The sequence below is a fragment of the Nilaparvata lugens genome, chromosome 13 (genome assembly GCF_014356525.2).
Source record: "Nilaparvata lugens isolate BPH chromosome 13, ASM1435652v1, whole genome shotgun sequence".
NCBI classification, from domain to species: domain Eukaryota; kingdom Metazoa; phylum Arthropoda; class Insecta; order Hemiptera; family Delphacidae; genus Nilaparvata; species Nilaparvata lugens.
The window spans coordinates 11,352,240-11,374,175 of NC_052516.1; the positions used below are offsets into that span (position 1 = coordinate 11,352,240).

The following is a 21,936-nucleotide window of genomic DNA, read 5'->3' on the forward strand; positions in this document are numbered from 1 at the left end:
ATGAAGAAAAATCAACTGTAAGTGTGCTTCTTTGAAGATTCAGTCAGCAGAGCGTGTGTTTTCTATGTTGACCACTTGGTAGCAGCACTAGTCGAGACCTTTAAAACGACCGTCTCTCTCGAGGAAATTGAAATTGATTGCGCATGTGGTATCATGGAGGACAAAATTATGAGGTCTACGTTAAAACGGTAAAAGGATGAGAGCATTGCCGTTTGTCTGCCTTGATTTCTACATTGTTAAAACGGATTTTGCAACGTTGAAGAGCTAGAAAAGAATAGTGCTATCTGTTTTGTTAAATATTAAACGCGGATGGCATCAACTATAATCAAAATTCTGCCATTTTAACGTGGACCTCACTATAGGTACCTCATAAGCGAGATATCTCAAACGAGCGTTTTTTTCAACTTTTTATTGATTATTACCCAAAATAATCAAAATGTTACTAAGCCAAAACTCAACATCCCAAACCTTTTTTTCCCCTATAAAATATAATTGAACAGAAACTTTTAGGTTATATTCACACAATAGAAAAATTGAAATCTCGCAGATTTGAGACACTCACAAAAATTACAATTTGAAATTAAATAGGCCTATCTTAGAAACATAAATATTCTTCAATTTTAATCACCTACCTTGTTGCATTTCCACCCACAGGACGACCTGTAATGGTCTCCTTACAATAATACAAAAAACTTCTTTTTTATGTAGAGAAAATTCTTCTTTTATGTTGACAAAATATTTTCCTGAACTCTACTCATGGAAACTCTTGGTTCAATTATTATTCACTTGAAAAAATTATATGGTTCCTTTGTTCAAAATAGAAATATGTAATCAAATTCCCAGTTTTCCATGGAACTCAATAAAATATTCCAAATAAGACAAAGAATTTCAAATAAAAAATCAAATGTTCATAAATGGTAATTTATAGGCCTATGTAGCCTATTGCTGAAGTATAATTGACATCAAAATACTGTACGGTACTTTCAACTTTGGTACGGTACCTACCTACCTAATCTCCTATAAAATTTGATTTTGTTTTGTTCAATCCAGATTTTTATGAATTCTAAATTATATAGGCTAGCCTTCTGCTCTGAATTATAATTCCCCATCTTAAGGTAATCCAGTTCTAAATGGTATTAGTGAGGAAACCCTTCAACATAATAAATATATCATAGAACACAAACATCAATAAAAAATCTACATTAAAACTACCGTACTACAGTAAAACCTCGTTATAACACTTGAGAATAAGTTAGGCCTATACCTCCTCCTATATATTACCTTGATAATATATAATTGATTATTTTAAACGACAATGAACAGTTAATATTACATCAATAAACCTGTATCAGCTACCGTCAATATAAGGCATTGACAAGACAGAGGTTCGGCAACGTTGTTCTCCTATCTTTCTCCACTGCCATTACAACGTGGACCTCACTATACTTTTACATATTATATTTTTTCTAAATCCAATATTAGAGTGAAATTCATGTCTATATTTTTCAAGTGTAGCCCATGCATACTTTTTAAATTATATTGGGCTTACAGTAAAACTCCATAAATTATCCAAAAGTTAATAGTCCAATTGCTTTCAGAATAAATTACTCATAAAATTTCCGCTTATCTCGGATATTTTGTTTGAAAGGCATCAATATTATCTTAGCTAAGTTCGATTATTCATACAATGAAGTAGCTAAAGTGCGAGATAAATTACTTTTAACACGGCTCTTTCTCGAAGACAGAGAGGTCCGATGATCTATCCTCCACTAATCACTCCCACTACCTAGCAGCATTCTCCTTCTTTTGTGTCTGAGTGAGAGCTTTGTAACACGACGTGGCAACACTCCCCTCCATCTATTGCTGGCAATGTTCCAAGTAGTGTACTGGTCAGCAGGTATATTGGTTTGTGTATGTTACAGAGATGTTTTCATCACAAGAACATGAAGCAAAATGACACGGCACATCCAATTGTGCGCAGGATGTCTGTCTGTGTCTACACTACAAACTGTGGAGGGAGAAATGGGTTCCTCCTCTTCATGTTAAAAGTAATTTATCTCACACTTTAGTTATAATAATGAACTGAAACTAGCCCACTCTCGAAATTGTCTCAACTTGGCTTGGCTGGCTGGATCAGTTACAGTATGGCTTTCAATCACCAAAAGGATTTGGCTTCTTATGGAGCAGACACTTCTTTTATAACAAAATACCACTTAACGCTTAATTCTACGACAAAATGTCACTGAACATTATTTTTAGATAATAATTTGATCAATAATTTATGTCTCAAACAAATTTCATTTTGAGCTACCGTTCAGACGGTATTTCAAAAAAACTGGTACATCTGAATTTTTTTTCCGTTTTCCCAAATTCTGCATCCATCTAACAATTAATGGAGAAACTGAACAGAACATTATTTGTAGATAATATTTTACTCTACAATTGATGTCCCCTACAGTTTTTCTATATGAATCACCATTGAGACGTTACTTCAAGAAAACTTGGTTGCAGGGTGGATTTTTTCGAATGAAACTATTTCGCATCTCTGTCTCTATCACTCACACACACTCACTCTCTCTCCCTCTCAGGATATTTTGAATATTCTTTTCGAAGAACGGACATTGATATGTCCAAAGCTCCGCCAATTTATGTAGATGCATAACAATATTATCTATTTTATCTATAGTTATTACAAATTGATTTTTTCATATCATATACAGCTCAATAATTATTTTCTTAATTCATATTTTGTAAATTCATCTATAATTTTGCTGTATTGTAAGCTATTGTATATAAGTGTATAAGCCAGTATATATTGTAATCTACATAAATAAAGTACTCAATCAATCAATCAATCAATCAATCTCTCTCTCTTCAGTAAAAAAACAGTAACCACTCCTTCATCTCTCTTCAGAACCACTCTATAATGCCTGGTTTTCATTAGTAGAGTTAGTGGTCGAGTAACTGGCATACTAACTCTACTCTACTTACTTTGTCGAGTAACTGTTTAATTGAGAATAGTAGGTAAGTGTGCTGTCTTGTGAACAGGAGTACCAAATGTCAATACTTTTCAATAAATTACACTTTTTAATAATTGTAATAGTGTGAATATTGAGTGGGTATTATTGTAGTCGTTTGTGTGTATCTTATATTATTTTTTAGGTTTTTGAACTGAAATGAACTTTGATTTTACTGTTTGTTGAACCCTGCGTTTTTAGTGTGAGAATTGACTCTGTCTTGTTTGAATTTGCTAACTTGTTGCTCGGTTGTCAAAATTAAAGCAATTTTCGTGCATTTTCCAATTGCAGTTTCAATTTCATGTCGAAAAAGCCACTGTATTTGAAAATTGTACGAGTATTGACCTTTTTGCAGCTTTGGCTTTTCCACTGGAAGTTATGCTCAACGCTCGTGGAGGGGGGAATAATTTTCAGTGAAAGGGCCACAGTTTGAATTGAGACGTAACTGGGAAAACATGTAACGGTGTGCGAGCCTCGGTCCTCTGAATGGGCCCATTTCCCATTCAGAGGGACAAATTGTTAAGTTTTCAGTTATCAGTAATTTTTATCTTGTTGAATAAGAAACAAAATTTTATTGAGTTAGTAGGAGTAGAATCAGGAAATTATTTGTGCGTGTGGGTTCAAGTATAGTGAGTTTTATTAAAGCGTATGGGAGTGTTTCTGAAGAGTCCAAGTTTGAATATTGTTGAAATGGTGAGTGCCGAACTTTTGTTGTTTTTCTTATTAAGCTCCTTATTTAATTTCATAGAATGACCGAGGCCCAAATTTAAATGCAGCAAGTTAGCAGGTTCCCAAAATGTATAGATTAAATTAATTGAATATACCTTCTTTTTCTGAATCAGTTACTGAGTAACTCTGTTGGAAAATTTGACATGATTTCTATTGATTCGTTAATGAGTTCAATAAACCTGAGGTCGAATTTTAAAAGTATTTTTCATTGAAGTTCCTGGCTCGTAGTTACTATAGTTGCTAAAATAGGTGACAATTAGATAATGATGATAATCTGTGCATTTGAATGAACGAATCCACTAAAAGCTCCCAACCATTCAAGGATTCAAATAGAGATTTTATAGCATAATTTTAGCAAATATTAAAGAAAAGAAGAAACAACCCCCCTCCGTTTACAATGGTGGCCAGCGGTGGTATAGTCTGCAAGAATGACTATCGAACCACATGTATTCTTATATATTTCATATTTTGGAAGATTAAACTAAATAGAGACAAATATGTCACCGGTTACAGAAATGATGTCAGGTGTGGTGTAGGGTTAAAAATACCTCCATCGGTTACAAAATTAATACTTTTTTATTATTACTTTGCTTAATATTATCACATCATCTTGTTAATTTTATTGTACTACATACTTCTAAAGTTTTGTATTTTTGTTAACTTTATTACTGTTATTAATTTGGGATGTAGGTATGTCTGTAAAAAATTATTTGGCAAATACATTTCATATTGAATGAAAAAGACTAAGAAATTGTCACAGATTTATCTGTGGTTTTTGACTATTTCTTAGTCTTTTTCATTCAATATCAACTTCTCAACTACACAAAAAATAAATTCCAATTTAAATTTTCAATAAATAACATACTTCTTGAACTTGATAGCCTACGGCACGACTCTACTCTACTAACTCGAGACTGTTTTCATTAGCATAGTAGTGGTAGAGTAGAGTGAGAAGCGGTGGTGGGGGCAGGCAAGTGGTAGAGTACTATCCCACTCTACTCTACTAAAATCTAGTACTCTACCATGAACATTTTCATTGGGAGAGTTCACAAGATAGTTAGTACTTGCCCAGGGAACTCTACCAATGAAAACCAAGCTTGAAAGTTCTTTTCACATACTGTACTTTTTTCCCGACTATCATCTTTCTTCTCTTTTCTTCAAGGATGATGTATGGTGGATGCTGGATGGGTGATTCTTCAATGATTGAATAATGAATTAACATAATTGAAATTAAATATGTCATATTAAATTTTAAATTTCATTAGATTAATATTTTGTTCATCAATATATTTCTACATTGTTGCTGAATATCGATCTGATAAGTTGCAGAGCCAGACTGCTAGAAAAGGATAGCGCCATCTGCATTGTCGAATGATAGACAAGGATAGCAATACCAATGTCAAACAAATACTGACATTAAAACGTCGACCTAACCATAGTATGCGAATATATTACAGAAATATTCATAATCTTATCTTCAGAGATGTCGCGACATGCTTAGTCGATGTCTAGACCGCTATCGTTGCTATCGTGTTGCTATCCTTGTCTTTCATTCAAAAAACACATAGCGCTATTCTTTTCTATAGCACAGAGAAGATTCCTTCTCTGTGTCTATAGTGAGGTCCACGTTTAATGGCAGTATCTGATTAACAATGTGCTGCTATCCTTGTCTATCATTCAACAAAGCACATAGCGCTATCCTTTTCTATAGTGGAGTCCACGTTTTAATGGCAGTATTTGATTATCATCGGTGCTGCTATCCTTGTCTTTCATTCGACAAAGCAGATAGCGCTATCCTTGTCTAGCTCCGCAAAGGTTTCTCCGTGTTGCTATCCTTGTCTATCATTCGACAAAGCAGATAGCGCTATCCTTCTCTAGCTTCGCTAAGTTGTAAGACCATTTCTCTACAATGTAGAGGTATATCACTGTTCAAACAATTATCGTGAATTCTCACCAGATTATCTCATTATTAATGACTTTTTTCACCAATCACTGTGTAGAGACATTGGAGGGAATATAGTTATTTGTGCAACTAGTGCGCAAAGTGACAGTTTGCTGCACCGAAAGAAACGTTTACGCCCGAGCCGTAGGCGAGGGCGGAATGGTTTCTTGAGTGCAGCAGAGGAACTTTGCGCACGTATTTCACATTAAGTTTTTCCTACAGTTACCATTGAATATGAAAAGTGGGTAATTATGGGTAAAATTGCCTGAAATGCATCAAATGTTTTTCTGTTGTAATTTCATTATTGATAAAAACCTTAATTTATTGTCAAATTGAATAAAAATGTTGTCCTTGGTTATAATATATAATGTAATAATTAGCGCGTTGTGCTTCGTTGCACCTCTGCTCACTATAGCAGCCACAGCAGTCACTGTTACCAACTTTATTTTGATTTTGCTGCACTGTTGCTCCATATAACCTACTAAGTATTTTGCGTTGCCATGTTGCAAATCTGGAGTGCAGAAAAATTTTTCCCGCACTAGAGCGGAGAAGTGATTCTTTGCGTTCTGTAATCAGTGCAGCAATGGCCACTTTTCAACGTAACTGTAGGAAAAAATAATTTTCTCATCGAATTCCTGCTGAACTGTGTTGTCGTATATGTATATAGCCTCTAATATATATATGTAATACTGTAGGAGTAGGGGAAGAGTAAATAAAGAGGTACTGAATATTTCTTCCAGTGATTCAGTCAGTTTGTTTCTGACCGTTGTGCTGGTAGGATGACCTGTAGAACTTCAAGGGAACAGCGAATTGTAAGTTTGGTTTTGAATTTTTCAGATTTTTTTCTTGAGCTTTCACTTATATTCATTCATATACATTATTTATTCATTTATTTTTATATTTATTACAAAAACAATGAGGACTACATGCTGTGGTGAGGTCTACGTTGTAATGGCTGATTAATTGATTTAATGAATATTTGATCACCTATAATTAAAATGCATGAATTCAGGTCTACTTATTTTTATTTATAAAATATAATATTATAGCTCCCTTTTTTGAAATTAATAAAATAATAGATAAAAAATAGAAATTATAACAACTAGTTTCAGTGATCCACACCATCTTCAGGTTTTAGAAATAAATTTTGAAATTTATTTTTTAAAACCACAAGATAGTATGGATCATTGAAAATAGTTGTTATAATTTCTATTTTTAATCTATTATTTTATTTATTTCAAAAAGGGTACAATGATTCCATTTATAAATCTATAATTGAATATAGTTATAATCATTTATCTATTTATTATTTTATTTATCATAAAAAAGAAAGACTACAGGCTATAGTGAGGTCCACGTTATAATTGATTATTATTTGATTTAATTTGATTTGTAATTATTTTATTTGATTTGATTAACATGGAATATAATCGATAATTTCAAACAAGAATGAACATTCTAACGAACGCTAGAAGGGTTACCGGAATTTTCCGGACATGTCAAGAATTTTAGTGAGGGAATCAGGAAAACTTTGAAATTGTAAGAGGATATATAAGATACGATATTTATTAAGGAGATTGTTATCAAAAATAAATATTAATAATCAAATTTTTACAGTATAATATATTATGTACAGTATAAATTGAAAGAGGAAAATATAAGAAACTATATTTATTAAGGAGATTGTTATCAAGAATAAATATAAATAATCAATTTTTTGTTGCCATGGCAAAATTGTAACGTGCTATAAATTTTCGGCTCTAAATAATTTATTGTCTAAATTTAATATTTTCTAAATTTAGCTTAGTGTTTTGTGTTTTGTTTCGGTTTTGTATATGTTTGGACTTTTTAACATCAAAACAAACTTTATTCCGAAGTGAAAAGTGTAAATTTAAAGTATTGTGCTGACTATAACCTTACTGTCCGGTTTCCCATTAGGGAACTTTGGACTATATACGGCGAGGTGGAACTACCCTTGGGTCTCCTCACCATTCAAAGCCATACGCTAATAATAATAATAATAATAATCAATTTTTTACAGTATAATAAAAACACTCTCATGCAAACATGTTCTGAAATTCATTGTAAAGTCAGTGATTTTGTCAGGAAAAATTATTTTCTGATCTGGTAACCCTAAATGCCAGTCAAATGCCCAGTAAAACTGTGAACAGTAAACTGTAGTAAACTCGCGTATGTTTATTTTGTAGTTGTTGAAGTGTTTCATGAGATTTGAGTTATGGAAGAAATTCCTTTTCCTTCAATATTATCCTTAAAATGCGAAATTTCTAAAAACCTTGTGTATACATTGACGCGTAGTTAGGCTGAGCAAAGACTAAAAATAAACTTACTACTGGTGATATTTTTCAAAGTTTTCGATTTGTATACTATCAACTATCAAGCTATCAAAATGAAAAAGTTTTCTTTGGAATACATTTTCTTTCTGATCATTAACGTTTGAGATATGTGCGCCTAAAGTTTAGATTTTGGGGACAGAACATTAATTCAAATTTGGTACGAGATGAATCTATGAAATTTAGATGACGAATTCATTATGGTATTGTTGATTAAATACATTTTTTCCAAAAATTTCAACTTTTGAGAGAGTTTAAATTTACCAAAAATAACTCAACTAATAGTTATTTTTTTGTAAAGTTAATAACTTTCTCAAAATTGATATTAAAAAAAATGTGTTATTCATTCAATCAACGATACTATAAAGAATTCATCCTCTAAATTCTATGGATTTATCTCTTACCGAATAAGAAATGTTTTGTCCCAAAAATTTAAACTTTAGGCGCTCAAATCACAAAAGGTAATGATTGAAAAAGAAAATTCCTGAGATAACTGACAACTGTTTTATTTTGATAGCTTGATAGTGTATACAAATCGAAAAACTTTGAAAAATATCACCAGTGGAGAGTTTATTTTTAGCCTTTGCTCAGCCTAATTGCCCGTCGATGTATATACAATGTTTTTGAAATTTAGCATTTTCAGGATAATATTGAAGGAAAAGGAATTTCCTCCATAACTCAAATCTCATGCAATACTTTAACAACTACAAAATCAAACCTACGCGAGTTAACTACAGTTATGGAGGAAACTTATTCCTTTTCCTTCAATATTATCCTTAAAATGCAAAATTTCAAAAAACCTTGTGTCCACATCGACGCCCAGTTAAAAAAGGAATATTCCTGCCAAATCTCATAGAATTCCATCAACGCGTTTGGCCGTAAATGTGTTACATGTGTACAGACAGACGAAAGAAAGTTCGAGTTAAAACTAAAAACCTCACTGCGATCGGTCAGTTACATCAGACTTCAGGTATACGCATAGAATAAAACATATTGTGGAGGAGTCAAGAGAAGGAAAGATAGTGAGTGAGTGTGTGTGTGTGTGTGTGTGTGTGTGTGTGTGTGTGTGTGTGTATGAATGTGATTGATTGATTGATTGAGTACTTTATTTATGTAGATTACAATATATACCGGCTTATACACTTATATACAATAGCTTACAATACAGCAAAATTATAGATGAATTTACATAATATAGGCTAAGAAAATAATTATTGAACTGTATATGATATGAAAAAGTAATTTGTAATATAATAAGTATAGATAATTATATTGTTATGCATCTACATAAATTGGCGGAGCTTTGGACATATCAATGTCCATTCTTCGGAAAGAATATTAAAAATATCCTCCCCACTAACTCTCTACCAAAACGTTAATTTGATTAATTAAACTAAGGATTTATTTATAAATGTAAATTTTGTAAAAGAGCTAAAGAGAGAGTAAAAATTTTGTGAGTGAGTTAAAGAGATGGAGCGAGAGAAAGAGTTTGAATCAGTGAGTGAATGAGAGAGTGTGTGAGAAAGAATAAAGGATATTGTGAAGGAGTGAAGAGAACAGAAGAGAGCCTGTGTGTGTGTGTGTGTAAGAATGTGAATGAGTGAGTAAGTGAGTGAGAGAAAGACTAGGAATCAGTGAGTGAATGAGTGAGAGAGCGTGAGAGCAACAAACCAGCGACCACATAATAAAAGCTATATGGTCACTGCAACAAACTGTCGATCGAGAAATAATAATAATTTAATTGGCATGGCTCTTCTAGAGTAAACATGAAAAATCAACGTCTATAGAAATGCCTTTCAACGTTTGTCTCTGCTCTGAAACTGACTTATAACGTTCAGCATGGGTTAAATGGGAAATGAAGAGTCACTCATGTAGGAACTCGTGCTGCAATACTGCCAGTTGAAAGTGAAACAGATTGTTGGCTTAGCATACAGTAATTTATTGGTGCAGCTGTACTAGAAAACTAAACTCTCTCAATTTTTGTGATAGCTGAAAAATTCCAACTGTTTCGTAATCAGGGGAGTGAGTAGATCATTGTACTTTTTTAAAAATTCAAATATCTCAATTTTCAAGTTATCTTGTGTTATCAGAGGCAGTTATCAAAAAATTCAAGAACGCTCAATTTTCGTGCTAGAAGAAAAATTCAAAGTGTTTTGTAATCAGGTTGACGAGCTGATTATCATACCGTTTTCAAAAATTCAAAAATCGAAAATTTAACAAATTTTCATTTTTGTATTAGGCCGGTGGGAGAGAGAGCGAGCAATTAAAGCCACCTGTGTCAACATTGTTCTCGACTGGAGCCCGGCGACGATATATATCTCCTGTATATAGACATATCTACTGTAGATAGAAGCATGAATGAATCTAGTTTTCATTCTATTAATAGTTTTTCTTCTATAGTGAGGTTCACGTTGAAATGACAGTGTATAAAGATAGTAGAACAGTGTTGCAAGATGTCTTCCTTGATCAATTACATTTCTACATTGCTACAAACAGACTTGGCAACGTGGCGGAGCTAGAAAAGGTCAGTGCTATCTGCTTTGTCGAATGATAGACAAGGATAGCAACACCATTGTTAATCAAATACTGTCATTATAACGCGGACCTCGGCTGGTTTCTGTCAACAAACACTAACATGGGAGGTCTGATTTCTGGAATTATTTCTCGGTCGTTGATCAATAAATTGAATAATTGCGATAATGTGATGGCTGCAACTGTAGATTTTATTGATTTCTTCCAGTGGCAATAGACATGTCGCGACATGCCTACAAAACACGATTGTTCTCGTTCACAGAAGACGTCTACCGCATTCAACCTTGAACTCAGTGTATGCAACACACAGTGTTTTACATGAAAATGATTCAGTATCTGAATGAAATATTCAGTCCGATAATATTCTAACCTGCGAATTAAACCAGTGAATATTTTGAGACTATTGTAAATGAAATTACTGTATTTATAAAAAATATAGTACCCTTTAAAATTAATAAAATAAGAATACAAATTGTAACGTAACTAAGTTACTAGTTTCTTTATAAATACAAGAAAGTAGTCCTGAATTCATAAATTTACTTTAATAAATAAAAATTATTCTTCAACAATTTTTGATCACTATACTTGCAATAAATTCTCATAAGAGGCTGTGATAAATAAGCTGTTACAAGAAAATGTGAAAATCGAGATATTTGAATTTTTCAAAAAAGTATAAGTATAATGGTATACTCGGCTTCCTGATTAGGAAACTGTTGGAAATTTTCTCATCAGAATTTTTGTGCATACTTTGAACATTGCAAGGCAGTGTTCATTAAAAGTATTCCATAAAAATTAATGAGCATCTGGATAATTGATGCTGATATCCTCGTATATCACTCGACAACTACCATCTGGATAATTGGTGTTGCTATCCTTGTCTATCTGCAGACAAAGCAGATATCGTTATAATTTTCCAACTCTGCAACTATCCAGACCAATGTCTTAGAAACATCTTCGATAAAGAAACATCTTATTTCTTAATCATTGAGAAATATATTTTCTAGTTGAATAAACTATAATTAGTATTACATCATTAGTAGTATTAGTATAATATTATAGTATTATAGTATTATATCATCAGTAGTATTAGTATCATTAGTATTATATCTGTCTATATCCTCTATAGGAGGCAGTGGCAAGGCAAGAATTGACATCGCTGTCTGCAATCTTTCACCAATGTCATTATAACTTGGACTTCACTATAGTTGTCATGAAATAAAAAGGTTATTGGTATATTCTTGGTTGTGTTTTAATACATCTTGTAGCCCTAGAAATAACAGTTAGTTGGTTTATTAATTATTGCATCTTATAAGTCATATCAGAGACAAATAATACTAGAATCAGTATAAAATTAAACGGTTCATCAGTTCATCAGTATAATTAAACGATATCTGTACTGTACTGTATGGTCAATTTATTTTGAACGAATCAGCCCAAACTACGTTTAGTAGTACTATACATTCAGTAGCACTAAAAATAAGATTTAATGGGTTTATTATTCATTGGATTTCAAAGTTATATCAGAGACAAATAATACTAGAATCATTATAAATTTGAACAGTTCATCAGTATAATGTATAATTAAACGATATCTGTACTGTATGGTTAATTTATTTTGAACAAATCAGATCAAACTACGTTTAGTAGTACTATACATTCAGTAGCACTGAAAATAAGAGTTAGTTGGTTTATTATTCATTGGATTTTAAAGTTATATCAGAGACAAATAATACAAGAATCATTATTAAATTAAACGGATCATCAGTATAATTAAACGATATCTGTACTGTTGCTTAATCTATTTTGAACAAATCAGCCCAAAACTACGTTCAGAAGTACTATACATTCAGTAGCACTAAAAATAAGAGTTGGTTGGTTTATTAATCATTGGATTTCAAAGTTATATCAGAGACAAATAATACTAGAATCATTATAAATTTGAACAGTTCATCAGTATACTTAAACGATATCTGTACTGTATGGTCAATTTATTTTGAACAAATCAGCCCAAACTATGTTTAGTAGTACTATACATTCAGTAGCACTAAAAATAAGAGTTAGTTGGTTTATTATTCATTGGATTTTAAAGTTATATCAGAGACAAATAATACAAGAATCATTATTAAATTAAACGGTTCATCATCAGTTCATCAGTTTAATTAAACGATATCTGTACTGTTGCTTAATTTATTTTGAACAAATCGTTCAGAAGTACTATACATTCAGTAGCACTGAAAATAAGAGTTGGTTGGTTTATTATTCATTGGATTTTAAGGTTATATCAGAGACAAATAATACAAGAATCATTATAAAATAGAAAGGTTCATCAGTATAATTAAACGATATCTGTACTGTATGGTTAATTTATTTTGAACAAATCAGATCAAACTACGTTTAGTAGTACTATACATTCAGTAGCACTAAAAATAAGAGTTAGTTGGTTTATTATTCATTGGATTTCAAAGTTATATCAGAGACAAATAATACTAGAATCATTATAAAATAAAACGGTTCATCAGTATAATTAAACGATATCTGTACTGTATGGTTAATTTATTTTGAACAAATCAGCCCAAACTACGTTTAGTAGTACTATACATTCAGTAGCACTAAAAATAAGATTTAGTTGGTTTATTATTCATTGGATTTTAAAGTTATATCAAATACAAATAATACTAGACTCATTATAAAATTAAACGGTTCATCAGTTCATCAGTATAATTAAACGATATCTGTACTGTATGGTTAATTATTTATTTTGAACAAATCAGCCCAAACTACGTTTAGTAGTACTATACATTCAGTAGCACTAAAAATAAGAGTTAGTTGGTTTATTAATCATTGGATTTCAAAGTTATATTAGAAACAAATAATACAAGAATCATTATAAATTTGAACAGTTCATCAGTATAATGTATAATTAAACGATATCTGTACTGTATGGTTGATTATCTAGAACAAATCAATCCAAAACTACGAAATTTTTCAAACGTAATTTATTGGATTTTGTAAGTTATATATATATTCATTTAGAACAATTCTGTCCCAAGCGAACATAATTTTTCAGACGTAATTTCCAGACAGGCTTCGCTCCCCACCTATGGGTGACACCGCTACCTGCTTTTCCGATAGTCTCTCTCCCAGCGGCAACCAATCACAATCGAGTATGGCGAGGGAAATTTTATTTCCCTCCCATGGTACCAGCCTGACATACCGAGGTTTCTTCGTGAATCTCGGCAACGGAGCGTCCCACTCTGCTTCCAGTCCAAGTTCTGCTAGCACGTTTTTGCGGTAAGTGAAATTTTCATTCTAATTTCAACTTGCTTTATTCTGGTATTGTAATATTCTCATATATTGTGTTAAAAGCTACTACCCCCTCATCAGTTTCATTGATCGGTGTATTATTCTAGAATTCGCAAAACTTTAATTTATTAAAATCAATCGTGTCTGAATTTTTTAATTTTCCTAATTTATTTCGAAGTTAGATAGTTGAAAAAAATCTCAAGCTATTTGTTTAGGCTTCCCCCTCATCAGTTTCATTGATCGGTGCATTATTCTAGAATTCGCAAAACTTTAATTTATTCAAATTTCAAATCAATCCTGTCGGAAATTTTTAATTTTCCTGATTTTATTTTGCTTGAAGTTGGTCAGTTGAAATGAAATTCTCAAACTATTTGTTTAGATTTCTCTTGTATGTTTTATTAAGGATCAGTGTATCAGTGCATTATTCTAGAATTAGAAAAATTTCTATTATTTGAATCAATCGTGTTGAAGTAGTGTAAAGTGTTAGAGAAAATCGGAAGTCAATTGCTTAGATTTCCCGTTGTTTGATCAGTGTTTGTTTCTTCAAGTCTAAACATTTCCATATCTCCAATTAATTTTGTTTGAAATATTTGAAACTATATGTAACTTCACCTAAATTTGGGAGAGGAATAGCACAAGGTTACCTTATTTTTCTCTCCCTGTCTTTTTGATGATGTACTTATTGTATGCATCACTTGAGAAAGAATTAGAGGATTTTAATTTTCTTATTAATTTTGTTTGAACTAGGCTATGTTGGATTTTTTTTCTAGTCAGTTGTTAAGATTTCCCTTGTATGTTTCGTTGAGCAGTTTAATATTCTGCGAGTCGAAAAGCTCTCAAAGTGCATTTTACTTTTTTGAGTGTGATGAAAACTTTGAATGAATTAAATTTTCTAAAATTTATTTTGTTAGATTTCCTCTTGTATGTTTTATCAAACAATGCATTATTCTGAAAGTAGAATAATTTTAATTAGGCTTTTTAATTCTATTTTTTCAAAGTTGATTGTTTTTCGAACTGGTTTTTAATAAGATTTTTTTTGATGCAGTCTATTAAGAAAGTTTCTTAGTGAGATTTCCCCTTGTTTCATTGTGAAGTGCACTATTCTAAAAGTAAAAAATTGAAAATAATGCTTTTTTCATGAAAAACTCTTTTCAAATAGAATTTTGTTGGTTAGATTTGAAGTCAACTGCAATGATTTTTTTAAATTTTGTTAATTTCGAATTGGTTATTGAAGCTTCATTAAATTGTAAAAAGATTTCGAATATTTCAACCAATTTTCAGTCCAAAAAATGGTAATTATAATCTTAAACAAAATTGAAGAATGTTGATAGAAAAAAATATAATTCATTTAAAGTTTTTCATCACACTAGCAAAAAAGTAAATGCACTCTATAAAGAGCTTTTCGACTCTCAGAATATTGATTAAATATTGTTAGTTGAATAATATTGTCAGTATAAAATTTTATTGGTAATCATTGAAAGCTGATCAAAATATTTTCTTTGTTTTAAAAATTCCAACCTATACAATTTGTATTATTGTACAGAGTACAATTTTCTAATTTTTCCTTTAAATCAATTTCCATTTGACCCAAATCCAAAATAAAATAATCTATCAATTTAAATCTAGTTTTGATTTTTCTGTATATCAATGATGATTATTTATTGAATTTTTAAACAGTTTATGACCTATTGTATTCTGTTGATTTACCCAAATTTTGATGATTCCCTTGACCCTAATTTTTTTATTAAATGTAAAATTGCACTATTATTTGATCTAACCATATTACTGCATTTTCAATAGATTTCAACTGTATTTGACTTCACTTATTTTGAAACTTAGATTTTGAATACCGTATAGAATTTTGAAACTTGAGCATGTTTTTCCACTCAGATTTTCCTAGACTTTCCCAGCACTTTGTAGACGTTTACTTTTCCAGTTCTCATTTAATAATTCGCCCACACTTATCTTTTTAATCTTTTTTATATTTTTTCTTCATATTTTATATTTTTAAATTCCATTACTCTCATCAAAATATTTCTTGTTCCTACATACTTTGTGTGCATAACCTATAAACATAATTTCAATTGTGTGAAATAACATACTTACTTCATACTTCATACTTCTCTCCTTAGTCACGACCAGATAACTGGATAGACTGTGTCAGAAAGTGGACCTGACTTGGTCCTTGTCGTAGAGTTGACATAAAACTATGTCCGTAATAAACACTTATTTACGTTTATAAACTTAGTCAAACATATAAAAAACATTTAAGAATAGTAATATTTAAACTTTTTCAAGATACACATAACACTTCATGTGCCAATAACTAGGCCTATATATATATATTCCAATAACCTTTTTTTATTCAAAATTATGATATTATTATAAAAAGATATTATTATTAAATTGAATTATTAATTATTATTATGATATTCTTTTTACTGGAGTTAGTTGTTGGAAGTTGATCATTTTGGAGTTGGGTTTTTGGTTGGTAATTGTATAAACCAGTATTCTTCTCTTTCAATCATATTATTCATTTATTAATTTATCATTTACATTTACAATCAACTTAAGGACAAAGAAACAGACTACAGTCCAAAACTTCTTTTCATCCCAATTTCATTAAATATATTGTCCAAATAAAGGTTATGTGCGACTTGATTATCATCCTGATTTTTCTCAGTCCAATCTTTGAACAACGTTCAATTATTTCCAACAAATTACTAATTGAATATTTGTTGCTATTCATTGCAAATTCGTTTTAATGTACTTCCAATCTTGTGTTTAGAAGTATTATTCCAATATTCGTTCAGTATATCCTTTTGTTATTAATATTGATGGCTCTTCAATTTAAAACATTTCACTTATATGGGCTACTTTTTTACAAATTAAAAAATAATATAAAAACTTGTAGTACCTTTTATTAAAAATATTTCAAAGTTTTTATATTGTTTTTATTTCTCTTCAATAAAATATTGTCTTGATTAATAGAAAACAATATCAAACTTGTACCCTTTTTAGTTTTTATTTAAAACTTTGAAACATTTCAACGACTAGTTTCGACCTACTTTAAAATTAACTTGAAAATGGTCAAAATAGTCGTTGAATTGTTTAGGCCCGGTTGCACAACAGCCGGTTAAATTTTAACCGTGATTAATTTCACGAGAACCAATCAGAGAAGGCGTTTTTGAAAAGACAGCATCTCTGATTGGTTCTCGTGGAATTAATCACGGTTAAAATTTAACCGGCTGTTGTGCAACCGGCACTTGAAGTTTTAAAATGTTTCAAATAAAAAGGATACTACAAGTTCTATATTGTTCTTGATAATTTGAATAAAGTATCCCAAAAAAGTGAAGTGATTTCTTTATTATATTGAGGTTAACTTGATTCAAATAATTTATTCTATACTCTCCAATGATGATCGTGGTTGAATTAAGCTGGGTTTACACTAAAGTTATTAAAATGTTGATAACTTAATCCTCATAGATTCTATTAGATTGAACATAACTACAACTACATAACTACATACTTATCATACGCATGATGAAAACTATGTGTTTGTCAAGTTCCACTCAATCTAATAGAATCTATAAGGATTAACATTTTGTTAATAACTTTAATGGTCAACGTTGCTTTATACTAGAGTTTCTATTGTATTGAATTCACAGTTTTGTTTGTACTTGAATAGTAAAATATAAATTCATTTTTTTTCAGATTTACAAAAACATCAACAAAAACCACCATTAATAGTAAGTTGAAGTTTTTTATACAATTTTGCTTATTTAAACTTAATTTATTTTCTGAATTCTGCAATTTTTTTAAATTTGAAATTGAAGTGTAGATGAATCACAGACCAGATTATTCGAAAACCTACAGTTTTACTGACAGTATTACTCGTGAATAACATCGATGCCTGTCATTCAGTGAATGCTGACAATTTTAAAGTGAATCTAACTGATTTTTGGGCGTGTTGCAGGTTGCATAATGTTCGCCTTCACGTACTATTTACAGTAAAATATCTAGTATTTTCTGAAAATTTGAATGTCTTATAATATTTTCACAGAAAATCCACCGTGTAGCTGTTACTAGTATCTTCAACACTATCTGGTTATATTTTTTATATAAGTTAACCCAGAAATTATTTGTTTCATTAAGTTTTGCTTTAAAGTAATTTCTTCTTGATTGAAACATATTTTTAAAAATCGTCTCAACCACTTTTCTAAAGCTGCGTTTGCACCAAAGTTATTAACAAAATGATGATTGAAATGATGATTGATGATTCATAATTTCTTGATGATTGAAACATATTTAAAGTCGTCTCAACCACTTTTCTAAAGCTGCGTTTACACCAAAGTTATTAACAAAATGATGATTGAAACGGTAGAAATGATGATTGATGATCCATCATTTCTTGATGATTGAAACATATTTAAAGTCGTCTCAACCACTTTTCTAAAGCTGCGTTTACACCAAAGTTATTAACAAAATGTTTATAACTCAATCCTTATAATTTTATCAGATTGAACATAACTTATACACATGATGAACATATGTGTTAAAGTTCCACTCAATCTAATAGAATCTAAAAGGATTAAGTTATAAACATTTTGTTATTAACTTTGGTGTAACCCCAGCTTTCCAGTGTGTTGCATTTTCATAGGGATGCATTTTCACTGCTTATTTTTGAGACATCTTTCGTTTTCTCTGTTTCTTATTTTTTTCTGTTTTATAATGTTAGAGTTTATTTTAAAATGTTGAAACGTTTCTGGTTTCAAAATATTTATACTGTAGTTTAAGTGCTAAAGTGATGAATTTTAACTGCTTATAATCAAGAGGTCTTTCATTTTTCTCTGTTTCTTAGTTTTTTGTTTTATAATGTTCAAGAATTTATTTTAAAATGTTGAAACGTTTCTGGTTTAAAAATATTTATACTGTAGTTAAAGTGCTAAAGATATGAATTTTAACTGCTCATAATCAAGAGGTCTTTCGTTTTCTCTGTTTCTTAGTTTTTTGTTTTATAATGATTAAGAATTAATTCTAAAACATGTATGAATGATTTTGTCTAAATATGTTGATACTGTACTGTGTAACCCACGATGGGTATGACAGTCAATGACCATAGATTCGAGATTTATAGATTTTTCTATACCATTGAAAAACGTCAACTGGAAAACCGTTAGTAAAAATCTAATTATAATCCGCTTATAACAGCTGAACACCTCAGATTTTACAGTACATGAAATTCACAAAAAGGAATGTCTAGTTAAATTTTCTTATATCAACCTTAGTTTTCGAGATTTATACATTTTTCTATACCATTCAAAAACGTCTATAACTGGAAAACTTTAAGTCAAAATCTAATTATAAGGATTTGGTTGGAAAGCAGTAGAAATTTCCAATAAGATTCATATAATTTGTTCATTTGTTTGACGTTTTTGAAGATTTTATGACCACTCAAAGCTGTTACAAGAACATTCGTTGAGTTCAAAGCTAAATTTCAAACAGTTTGAACGCTCATAAAAAGTTGTAAAACGTGAAACACAAAGGAACAGATTATATGAATCCTATATAAATATAAATCATAAATCTGAGTACCTTTTCAAATTATTTCGTCACGACATGTTTCGGCTACTGATGCCATTTTCAAGTCATTTGTCATTTGACTTGTGACGAAATAATTTAAAAAGGGTTCTCAGATTTATATTCAAAAGTAGCCCTAAAGAAAAAAAGACAATTATATGAATCCTATTGGAAATTTCCACTGCTTTCCAACCAAATCCTTATAATTAGATTTAGACTAATAGTTTTCTAGTTATTGACGTTTTTCAATGGTATAGAAAAATCTATAAATCTCGAAAACTGAGGTAGATATAAGAAAATTTAACTAGACATTCCTTTTTGTGAATTTCATGTACTGTAGAATCTGAGGTGCTCGGCTGTTATAAACCGATTATAAAATTGGATTTTTGACTAACAGTTTCCCTAGGTATTTACGTTTTTCAATGAAGAAGAAAAATTTATAAATCTCGAAAACTAAGGTTGATATAAGAAAATTTCACTAGACATTCTTTTTTGTGAATTTCATGTACTGTAGAATCTGACATGTTCGGCTGTTTTAAGTCTATTATAATTAGATTTTGACTAACAGTTTTCTAGTTATAGACGTTTTTGAATGGTATAGAAAAACCTATAAATCTCGAAAACTGAGGGTGATAAATAAGAAAACTTTATAACATGTATCCGACGATAATTATTTATTTTATCAACTAATTTATTTTATTAACTAATTTATTTCTCGAATTTATTTCATTTAATTGATAATATTTCTATGATTTTGCAGATGAGATCTCTCGACAGACTCCTTGAGCTGGAAAAGGAGAGAAAGGAGAGATGGGAGGCATTTCAGAGTAAGTATTCACTTCCTCTTATTTGTCTTGCTGATATTTTATTACTTATCTGCATAAATTCATTTGAGCTCATTTGTTCAGATATTTGATTACTATAGTGAGGTCCACATTATAATGGCAGTGTTTGATTAGCAATTGTATTGCGTTCCTCGTCTATCATTCAACAAAACGGATAGCGCTATCTCTATCTTGCTTTGCTCTGTTGCCAGATGATCGTCTATTACCAATTTAGGAATAATAATTAATTAACAAAATATTTCATCGTAACTATGTAAATTCATTATAAAATCATTGAAAAATATAATTTCTTGCTTGATTAAATATAATTGATTTTTTTAAACTAGAAATAACAGTTGATATTACATCAATAAACCTGCATCAGCTACCGTCCATAGAAGGCATTGACAAGACAGGAGTTCGTCAACGTTTTTCCTATCTTTCTCCACTGCCATTATAACGTGGACCTCATTATTGAAGATACTTTGAAGATATTTGCAGATCATCGAAGGTACTTCAAAGATACTCACTTCTACTTGTGATATATATTATGAGAAGACATGTTCATAGAATTTGTGATTGGAATTGATGAGTAATGTGAATTTTAGAAGGCGAGTTTCAAGATACCAATTATGTGCAAGATATTTATTTTTTTTTTTAAATTCCAGGATCTTCGGCGCAGTTGTTGGAAGCCTGCAGCGCTCTTGAGAACGCGTGAGTAGATATTCTTATTTTTACTTTTCACCAATACGGTAAACCGGGGTGACTTTGTCCCAATTTTAGGGAGTTGAGATTTTAAACCGCTTGCTATCAATACTTGATTTGCAACAAAATATCTCTTGCAATATTTTTATTGTATTCTGCAATATTTGAAGAGTATTTTTCATAATAAAAAGTTGGTATTTTTCTCTACTTTGACAAAGATGTATTTTTTCCCACTTTGAAAAATACATGAAAAAAGTTTATTTTCAGTTTTAAAACCAGTTTTATTTTAATATTAATTATTAACAGTTTTATTTATTCGAATTATGTACTGCAAATTTCTTAGTCTTTTTCATTCAGTATCGTATTGTGTTATTACTCAATCATGTGTGGTGATACTGTATCCTGTATTTTGATACAGTATCATTTTTTGGTTATACTGTATCATCCATGGTGATAACATAGAGAAAAATAATATAACATTAGAAGATATCCCATGGTATAGGGCGTTTATGTTGCAAATGTCACTGTTAACTGAAGCCGATAGTCCTAGTAGTTATTTTTACTTTCCTTGCCCTACTACCATAGGTAAGGAAAGTATTGCTTTCCAAAAAAATTTAAGGTACCCTAATTTCATATTTTCTATACGTTTCATTACTTTCCTTGCCCTATTACCATAGGTAAGGAAAGTATTGCTTTCCGAAAAAAATAAGGTACGGTACCCCAATTTCTAAATTTCTATACGTTTCAAGGTCCCTGAGTCCAAAAAAGTGGTTTTTGGGTATTGGTCTGTATGTGTGTGTGTGTGTGTGTATGTGTGTCTGTGTACACGATATCTCATCTCCCAATTAACGGAATGACTTGAAATTTGGAACTCAAGGTCCTTACACTATAAGGATCCGACACGAACAATTTCAATCAAATGCAATTCAAGATGGCGGCTAAAATGGCAAAAA

The 21,936-nt window shown here is 30.7% G+C and overlaps 1 protein-coding gene across 1 annotated transcript in view; it reads left to right on the forward strand.

Moving 5' to 3' along the window:
* Nucleotides 1-13,844: 13,844 nt before the first annotated feature.
* The window catches only part of LOC111058059, a 36,032-nt gene continuing 27,940 nt past the window's right edge, over nt 13,845-21,936 (forward strand). The window contains exons 1-4 of the mRNA XM_039439827.1: nt 13,845-13,862; nt 17,589-17,623; nt 20,215-20,281; nt 20,947-20,992. Coding sequence (XP_039295761.1) covers nt 20,215-20,281; nt 20,947-20,992 — 113 coding nt within the window. The 5' untranslated portion in view covers nt 13,845-13,862; nt 17,589-17,623. The remainder of the gene's footprint in view (nt 13,863-17,588; nt 17,624-20,214; nt 20,282-20,946; nt 20,993-21,936) is intronic.